The 9996-nt window shown below is 42.7% G+C and overlaps 1 protein-coding gene across 1 annotated transcript in view; it reads left to right on the plus strand.

Annotated features, from left to right (window-relative positions):
• DDX5 (DEAD-box helicase 5) overlaps positions 1–5958 on the plus strand; it is an 8337-nt gene extending 2379 nt beyond the window's left edge. The window contains exons 2-13 of the mRNA XM_025196235.1: positions 210–375; positions 639–735; positions 833–966; positions 1139–1204; positions 1641–1782; positions 1873–2033; positions 2309–2481; positions 2622–2732; positions 3042–3103; positions 3212–3271; positions 4534–4758; positions 5281–5958. Coding sequence (XP_025052020.1) covers positions 210–375; positions 639–735; positions 833–966; positions 1139–1204; positions 1641–1782; positions 1873–2033; positions 2309–2481; positions 2622–2732; positions 3042–3103; positions 3212–3271; positions 4534–4758; positions 5281–5669 — 1786 coding nt within the window. The 3' untranslated portion in view covers positions 5670–5958. The remainder of the gene's footprint in view (positions 1–209; positions 376–638; positions 736–832; positions 967–1138; positions 1205–1640; positions 1783–1872; positions 2034–2308; positions 2482–2621; positions 2733–3041; positions 3104–3211; positions 3272–4533; positions 4759–5280) is intronic.
• The last annotated feature ends 4038 nt before the right edge of the window (positions 5959–9996 follow it).

A 9996-nucleotide genomic window follows, 5' to 3' on the forward strand; every position in this document is an offset into this window, starting at 1 on the left:
GGCGGCACCTCACCTGCCTCAGAGAGCGGAGCGGAGCTCCCATTTTGAGTCGGATGCACAGCGATAAAGATGTGCCCGCGTCTCCTGCACGCCTGCCAGCGGAGCCCAGGGGTCGGGGTAGGCACCCGCGCGCGTTTATAAGGGGGGGGCTCGGTTCTGCCACGGCTTATTCGTTTGCTGTCAATCCTAACCTTGTCTGCGTCTTTCAGGTTTGGAGTCCCTCGGTTTGGTGGGAGTCGAGGCGGCCTCCTCTCCGGGAAGAAATTTGGAAACCCCGGGGAGAAGCTTACCAAAAAGAAATGGAACTTGGATGAACTGCCCAAATTTGAGAAGAATTTTTACCAAGAGCATCCTGATGTAGTTCGGCGTACTGCAGTACGTATCATGACCGTTTTTTTTTTTAAATAATTATTTTGGCCATTTTAAACCTAATCGGCTTCGTATTGCAAGGGTTGTACCCACTGGAGCCTGATAGCTTTCCAGTGTACTGACTTGAAACCAGTTACTACAAGCAGCAGCCCGATTTGAATGCAACGTGTTTTTTGTTTAATAAAAAAAAAAAAAAAAAAGTTAAAATAATTGAAATGAAATAAATAATTAAAATAAATAAAATAATCGAACGTCTTTTCTTTTAACAGCAAGAGGTTGAACAATACAGAGCAAGCAAAGAAATTACAGTTAAGGGCCATACCTGTCCAAAACCACTCATAAACTTTTACGAAGCTAACTTTCCTGGTAAGTTTAGTCAACTAGTGCCAAGGCATTTGATTCAAAGCTCATTAAATAGAAGCATCAAGTTAATATATGGGGGCCCCCCCCTTTTTTTTCCCAGCAAATGTTATGGAGGTAATTCAGAGGCAGAATTTTACTGAACCAACTGCTATTCAAGCCCAGGGATGGCCTGTTGCCTTGAGTGGATTGGATATGGTTGGAGTAGCACAGACTGGATCGGGGAAAACGCTGTCTGTAAGTTTTTTGGGGTTCTTTTTGCTGTTTTCTTCTTTTTCGGTTGTTTTTAATACATTTTGGTGTAATTGCTTAATTTCTTAGCTTTAATTATGTAATAGCAGTTAAGCTTGTTTTGGCTTTACAATAGGGGGGCATGTTTGATTAAAAACTACCTTTTGTTTTTCTACAGTACCTGTTGCCTGCCATAGTGCACATAAATCATCAGCCATTCCTAGAGCGTGGAGATGGACCTATTGTGAGTATAACTTAATATGAAATATCCTTTCATTCTAGGTTGCGTTTTTATATTGAGATGAACAGGGAGGAGTGTTTATACTCTTCTGGACAAAATAATTTCTTATTTTGAGAATAGAACAGGAGTGCTAGTTCACTCCTAAATCATATGTTCTCTTGTATTGGCTGTAAGAGTCCATACTGGTGGAAAAATTGAGAAATGGGGTAAGTGGTAGCCAAACCAAAGGGAACTAAAAGATTTATTTGAGAGCGCTACTAAAAAGCAAGTTCACTAGCTCTTAATTAAACACTTGGGATAGAATTTTTTTTTGGCCACATTCCCCTCAATGTGGAAAATAAAATCTTTCATGACCTCCTTAAATCTTCATTCTCTCTTAAAGATAAAACACGTTTTGTAATCATTGCACAGAGAGCTAACCTAATCTAATTATTTCCAGTGTCTGGTGCTGGCACCAACTCGAGAACTGGCTCAACAAGTGCAGCAAGTAGCTGCTGAGTATAGTAGAGCATGTCGTTTGAAGTCCACATGTATTTATGGGGGTGCTCCAAAAGGACCACAGATCCGTGACTTGGAAAGAGGTATGAAGAGAACTTATTTCTTCATGGCGAGTACATAAACAGTGTCTTAACTTTTGTCAGGTATGCTAATCATAACGTTTTTGGTTTAAGGTGTGGAAATTTGCATTGCCACGCCTGGAAGACTCATAGACTTCTTAGAAGCTGGAAAGACTAATCTCAGGAGGTGCACTTACCTTGTGCTTGATGAAGCTGACAGAATGCTTGACATGGGATTTGAACCTCAGATCAGAAAAATTGTAGATCAGATAAGAGTAAGTGTTACTTGTTTTTTTCTTTTTTTTTAAGCTTGGTGAACCAAGCTAACCTTTATTCCTGTAGCAGTCTTCTAACACTTTACATATGTAACAAACTTGCTGTGTCCACCTTGTTTCTCATCTTTGTACGTATACTTGAATGGGCTATAAGTGTCAAACTCTCAACTGGACTTAGCCCCTGTGGTAGCAAAAGCTGCCCTGCACAGCAGTGACATTATTAGATTTAACTCACGTAAAGAACTTGACACTAACCTTGTTTGTAATGACTTCAGCCTGATAGGCAAACCCTGATGTGGAGCGCAACATGGCCCAAGGAAGTCAGGCAGCTTGCTGAAGACTTCTTGAAGGAATATGTACATATTAACATTGGGGCACTGGAGCTAAGCGCAAACCACAACATTCTTCAAATTGTAGATGTATGTCACGATGTAGAGAAAGACGACAAGTAAGTAGCGTCTTGGAATAGGGAATCACAAACACTTTAAAGATGGGGTTCAAATGCCAAGTCTTTTGTTTATTCCTTTGACTGATAGAAATGAGACCATTGGAAAGATATCTCTAATGGACTCTTTCCTTTCGTAACAGACTTATTCGATTAATGGAAGAAATCATGAGCGAGAAGGAGAACAAAACCATTGTGTTTGTGGAAACCAAAAGACGGTGTGATGACCTTACCAGAAAAATGAGGAGAGATGGGTATGTTGCTACTTCAGTATATCTTCAATCTTATCCTCAGCTTACTGAATGGTATCCCATGTGTGTATCTTCCACAACAACCACATTTAAAATTGATCTTGAGCAACTGCAGACATGTGGATTAAACTGATAATTCCCCAGACATTTTAAATGTTCTTCTTTTAGATGCTTAAATTTTAAGAACAAAAGCATGCGTTTCAAGAAATGAATGTAGGTGTACTGATGCTTGTTAGGTGGTGCTTTTTAAAATATTTTTATCCATGGCATCTTAAGGTTAGTCTTCAACATACACGTGTACTTTTCCCCCAGGTGGCCAGCAATGGGTATTCATGGTGATAAGAGTCAGCAGGAGCGGGATTGGGTACTAAATGGTGAGTGACTCAAGTCTTTCTGTTTTTTGCTTTTTGACTTTATTATGTTTTGTTTTTTCCTTTTTAACAGTGGTACAGAGGGAACTGACTAAATGGCTCTTTTTACAGAATTCAAACATGGAAAAGCTCCGATCCTGATTGCCACAGATGTTGCATCCAGAGGTCTAGGTTAGTAGAACTCCTCTAATGCCAGTTGCCCAAAGTTTTTTAAAGAAAGTTTACTGCTTTCTTTAACCTCTGCATTTTTCTAAGTTTTTTTCACATAAAGGTGCAGTCTTTGTGGCAAGGCCTAGGCATGACAATCGGAGGACTCGAAGGGGGATGGAGGACTAGTGGAAATGATCGGCTGGCTGCTTCCAGTCGAATAGAGAGGTGAAAGCTGAGAGCATTGTGTGCCAGTAATCTCAAAAGGCAAAGATCATCCTCTAAACTACTACCCCATAAACTGTTCTCTCATGAAATAGTTTTCATTCACAGTTCACTTTGCCCTGGTATTTCTCTTCTCTCCCATGCTTTGCATGATTGCCATGGTGCAGTGCTGTTAGTTTGTGCGTACTGTTTGCTGTGATCTGTGGGTCTTTGAATTTCAGTGAGTTTGCTGAAATGTCGAAGAAAATAATTACAAACTTCTATGTTCAATGAAATTTTTTTTTCAACCATGAAATGGAGAGAGCAGCTTTAAAATGTACTAAGCCTTGTACAAATTGGTGAGTACTGGCACATGAGATCTGAGAAAAAGTCCACCTCTCACTCTAGAAAGTGGGGCGGGAAAGCAAGGCTTCTCTAAATGCCTTGAAAGTCGAAGTTCCTCCTTCACTTATACACTAGTCGTCATGTCGAGACCTGCCAGAGAGAGACACATTCTCAAGTGAACCCTGGCTTCTTGGAAGCGCTTGCCTAGACGAGACACAGTGCATAAAAACAACTTGATGACTTTTGGGGGACAGGTATGTTTTTCTTGCAGCTGCGGTTGAAAGGTCTTGGCAAGACAAGCAGTGTGGCCTTTTTTAAGCTTCTGATGACTGTGTGTGTGTGAAGGACCTCATGTTTTTATTCTAAGGTCCTCAAATGAGCACATGAAGAGGCTGCTGTGACTTTTAGTGGCCCTACTGCAAGAAGCATTCAGATGTCACTTGATGATTTGTAAAGGGTACTCTTGAGTTGGGAATGACAAGCAAATGCATACTCCTTTCTGGTAAGGTTTTTGGATCACCGGGTGGGTGATAAGTTGGGAACAGATGGAGTGTGCATATTTTTTTTTTTTCTTCCCCTCTTCCACAATATTCATGCAGAAATGGATACTCTAACAATATTCTTTGCAGCCAGTAGCTTCTTAAAAATACTATTTTTCTAACGTTTATCTTTGATTTGGCTGTTGTGGTGTGCAAAACTTTGTGCGTTGCTTTTTGCCACACTGCAACACTTTACAGATGTGGAAGATGTGAAATTTGTCATCAATTATGACTACCCTAACTCCTCAGAGGACTATATCCACCGAATTGGACGAACTGCCCGCAGTACCAAAACAGGCACAGCATACACATTTTTTACTCCTAATAATATAAAGCAAGTAAACGACCTCATCTCTGTGCTTCGGGAGGCTAATCAAGCTATCAACCCCAAATTGCTTCAGTTGATTGAAGACAGAGGTTCAGGTAAATATTTTGTTGATTTAATGCTAACACTCATTGGTGGAAGCCTTTTCTGTAACCTGGTAAATAGTCATCCAAGGGGAAAAAAAACCCTTTTGTGTGTTTCACTAAATCAGGGAACTGTACTACTCATTCTGTGCAAGTGTTACATCTTGCTTTGTGTTGGCCCATAGGCTTAAATGTTTTACTAACCCACAATGGGCCACTCGGCTGATCTAAGAGAAGCCCAACTCCTTTTCACCACCTTGCCCACTTCACTTGACATTTAGTAGTGGGGAGAAGGGAAACTGTTTCTGAGGGCAGTGCTGCTTCTCCCTCCTCTCCCTAATTGCTTCTGTTTTTTGAAATGTCTGTCCATCTCAGACTTCCTAGTTCCCCTGCAAGTCCCATTCCCAGTATATGTGGCATTCTGATTTACATACCCCACATACTAAATGGATACAGCATGTGATATTTTTCTGATGCTCTCTTGGTGTAAGATATTGTATTGTAAATGCTGTTTATCTGTATTCTTGCTTTCCGCAGGTCGTTCCCGGGGTGATCGACGTGACAGATATTCTGCGGGCAAAAGGGGTGGATTTAATAGTTTTAGCAGAGAAAGGGAGAACTTCGAAAGAACATATGGTGCAGTAGGAAAGAGAGACTTCGGAGCAAAAGCTCAAAATGGGGCCTACAGTGCTCAAAGCTTTAGTAATGGAACTCCATTTGGAAACGGTTTTGCAGCTGCTGGCATGCAGGCGAGCTTCAGGGCTGGTAATCCTACCGCTGGAGCATACCAAAATGGCTATGATCAACAATATGGAAGTAACATGGCAAATATGCACAATGGCATGAACCAACAGCAGTATGCGTATCCTGCCACTGGTACTGCTCCTATGATAGGCTACCCGATGCCAGCAAGCTATTCTCAATAATTTAGTATATTTAAATGTCTGTTTTTCATAATTGCTCTTTATATTGTGTGTTACCAAGACAGGATAGTTATTTAAGAAACTTATGGGAAATGCAGAAATGACTGCAGTGCAGCAGTAATTATGGTGCACTTTTTTCGCTATTTAAGTTGAATATTTCTCTACATTCCTGAAACAATTTTTAGTTTTTTTGTACTAGAAAATGCAGGCAGTGTTTTCAGAGTAAATGTACAGTGATTTGAAATACCGAAGGCAGTGCATGGCCTTCTAATAAAGATATTTGAAGACTGAATTTTCTTGGAATGGTTGTTTGTTTGTTTTTCACACTTGCAGTTTGCTGAAGCTTTTAAATCCTGAGAAGGAACTTGCTTTGTCTCCTCATGCTAACTTTTGTAAGTCTGTGCACATTTTTAGTTCGTAAAGAATCTACATAAATTATCTAAAGAAAATAGATTCATAGATGTTAGGGTCGGAAGGGACCTCAATAGATCATCGAGTCCGACCCCCTGCATCGGCAGGAAAGAGGGCTGGGGCTAGATGACCCCAGCTAGATCTGGCCACTCGAACTGAGAAGAGTTCTTCCTAATGTCCAATCTAAATCTGCTCTCTGCTAGCTTGTGGCCATTATTTCTTGTAACCCCTGGGGGCGCCTTAGTGAATAAATACTCACCAATTCCTTTCTGTGACCCCGTGATGAACTTATAGGCAGCCACAAGGTCGCCTCTCAACCTTCTCTTGCGGAGGCTGAATAGATCCAGTTTCTCTAGTCTCTCCTCGTAGGGCTTGGTCTGCAAGCCCTTAACCATACGAGTGGCCCTTCTCTGAACCCTCTCCAGGTTATCCGCATCCCTCTTGAAGTGCGGCGCCCAGAATTGCACGCAGTACTCCAACTGCGGTCTGACCAGCGCCCGATAGAGGGGAAGTATCACCTCCTTGGACCTATTCGTCATGCATCTGCTGATGCACGATAAAGTGCCATTGGCTTTTTTGATGGTGGGAAGATATGTATGTGGTAGATGCAGTTACACTCAGCAGGTTCTCTGATGGCATAATGTCAGATACCCAACTTCTGAATGTTGGGTGTTCACACATTTATATCAATTAGTGAAACTGGCTCTTCCACACTGCAGACTGGGATTCTAGAGCCTTGGCAATCTATGGTTTGTTACCATATGGAAACAGATTACCGAGTCAGTGCTATTTTGGGGTCAAACATTTTAAGTCGTCTTGGTGTGATCACTTAGCAGGAACATAAAGTGGACCCTGAGTTTTTCTACTTAGGTTATACAGAGGATGGTTTCTAAAGTACTTTGGGCTTACATTCAAGAAGTTATGCAGTTGTCTTTAGAAGTATACACTAAGCCTTAGTGGTTTAGGGTGGCTAAAAAGATCTTTCATTTTGAGAAGTGGAAACACTACAAGACAAATGTCTGCTCCACCCTCAGTCTCCTTAACTTGTTCTTCAATTAAACTTGGTCATTTTAAGTACAGAATGTGATAGGGGAGACATCTGGAGGCTTGTCTGGTACCTTACACAGCCACATCAGGTTAGGTAATGCCCACTTCTGTAGTGTCTTAGTTCATTCTGTTATTTACAGGAACAAGTCATGATAGTGAACCCTTGTGCCTGTTGCAACTATGCTACCTGAACAATGTTCAAACCAGTGCTGTATTTTGCCACCCTTGTTCTAAAGCTTTGCTCCAGACCTGATCCTGGCCCGCTAGGTAGTGGTGTACACCTTGGAATAAAAGAGACTCCTGTCCACGAAGAGTTTGCAACCCAAGTAGAGAACATGGTAGTTGGTTACAAATAGGGTACAAGGAAAGGGAGACCAGATGGAAGCTGGCATATTTGGCACAGGACACTAACTGTTTAGTGCCACTTTTCTAGGTATGGTAAAAGGGCTTGTAGAAAAAAATATAATGGAGAACTTTGCCAAATGTTAGAGAGCACACCAGCTACAGATGCTTCCTCATTCTGATGAAGGGGTTTTTAAACCTGAAAGCTTGCTAAGAATTTTTTTCCCAACTATTTAAGTTGGTCTAATGATACCAGTCACCCAAAGAACCTTGTTTACCATATGTTGGATTTGTAGAGTATCCCTGCTCAATGAGTTGATGGAACTTTCCAGTTAGTTCTGACCAAAGAATATATATAGTCACTCTGCATGAATTCATTATGCAGTGCAATAGTCCTACACCCTGTAGTGAAAGCTGGGGTTCTGCTGTTCTGCACTACGGTTAAATCCCAGTTCTAGGTCTGTCTTATGCTTACCCCCACCTTCTTTTGTCAAAGGGTGCTAAATTAAATGCTAACAAACCAATAGCTTTATGCATATAAAAATGTAATCTATTGAGTGGAACAAAGCCACTTTTATCTAGCATGTAGTGTTTTGCATGCCTGTTTAAACTTTGAACTCAAATTCTTAGAACAATATGATTAAAAGTGCTTTTACTGAATGTTTATGCAACAAGGGCATTCTTGCAGCACTAAACTGCTGGACTACATTTCCCGTCTGAATCCTCAATTTAGAGGATTGTGGTTTGTCCTATTTGCCTTATTGCCGGTGAAGGTTGGGTTTTTTTATGCTGCTCGTGGCCCTTCACCAGTTTTCTCACTTCAAAATCCCTTCTTCCTTGGTTCCATCTAATCTCACAGGCCACTGACACATGGTGGGGGAACGGGACACAACACAAAATGAAGCTGAAAGCAAAGCACCATGCCCCCTTCACTGAGCGTAGCACGTATCCAGAAGAGGAGCTGCATCAGTGTGACCCGGCTTGCCTAACACCTGTGTAGATTCAGCAGGGCTTTTTAGCACTTTTATCCAATAGCTAATTCAAGCAGTTTTTTGTTTTTTTTTCATGTCTGTCAGCAGCCACTATGACACCTCTAGCATCTTGCAGTGTTAAAGCTGTGACTTAGCGGATGACTGCAAGATGCTAGATGTGTCGTATTGAATTTTCTCCTGTGTAATATTGAGTGGAAGCTCTTTGGGGCAGGAAGAAACAAATCACTTAGTTTCCATCATGTGAAATTAGCTCACTGTGAAAGTGATATATCTCACTGTCTTACATGCATGTTTTGCTGTACACTGTGACTTTTAGGTCAGGTGTAGTTTTTGCACTGACTTTATGGTCTCTCCTGAAAATGGGATCAGAATTCTTCATGCTGCTTGTGACACCAACATGTTTTTTATTAATTAAAAATTCTAGGTCAGATTCCTTGATGGAAACATGCGGCATGCTTAGCGGATAAAAATCCCTATTTAATTTAATCCCAATTCTCAGCCTGATATCCCTGGCAGGTGTTGAAATTGAGCAAATGTTGGATCCGATTTTGTAAGTACCATTGTAAGTAGCAACATTGTGATCCCAGTGCAGACTGTGCTGTGAATTAGATTAATTTTGTTTTAGAAGTTTAATTCTTCAGGCTGACCTAGTGACCTAGTAAATTCTTGTCTCTCTTTGATTTTCTGTCACTCTTCTGGTTGGTAGGGCCGGGGAGTACAGCAAAGAGCCGGTGAGGGGATTATTCCAGTTCAGTGGGACTGCCTAGGCATGAATTTTTCATGGCACTGAAAGCCTACTCTCTTCTTCAAGCAGCTCCACCTACCGTCTCTAATTCAAAAACATGATTTAGCAAAGGCCTTATCTATGGAAATTTCCACTGCCCTGCTCCTGAGTCAGACTGCCAGCTGGGAGCTCATTACCAGGCTTTACTCGCCTCCACCACACACTTGGCAGCAGAAGGATCAGCTCTCTGCTGGATTGTCTGGGGAACCTCTGCCATGGCAATGCGCTACTGCTCTCAAGAGAACCGCAGCTCCCCTTGCCTGCGACAACCTGTTCCTTGGCATCGCAAAGCTTTAGGGCACCTGGCAGGCCCCGGCTCCCGGAAGAAACCAGCAGGAGTTGGCATCATAGCCAGTGCTTCACCAACAACATCTGGGGGAGGCATGCCAGCTCCCTGGAGCTATGCGGGTTTGCTTTCTCCCCTCCCCCATTTAACAGGGCACCCATCATGCAAATCTCCCCCAGTCAAAAAAGCGCTTCAAATGCAAGCGGTCTAGTGCCCTGCCTGCCGTCCCAGGGAGCAGCGGAGGGAGAATCAGCAAAGGTTGGAACAGGCAAGTTGTTCCGGCGAGCAGGGGGGAAAAAGAGCGGGAGGGGGCAGCCGCGCATGCGCACGAATCGTGGAGCGTCGCGCATGCGCATTTCCCGCCTGGGCGCTGTGAGGCGCAGCCTTTAGGCCGCATGGCGCTGAGGCGGGCCGCGCTACGGGCCGGGGCCGGGGGCTGCCGGGCGCGGAGTGCGGGGCCGGGCGGGG

This window comes from Alligator sinensis, unplaced genomic scaffold, assembly GCF_000455745.1.
Source record: "Alligator sinensis unplaced genomic scaffold, ASM45574v1 scaffold282_2, whole genome shotgun sequence".
In the NCBI taxonomy this organism is placed as follows: Eukaryota; Metazoa; Chordata; order Crocodylia; family Alligatoridae; genus Alligator; species Alligator sinensis.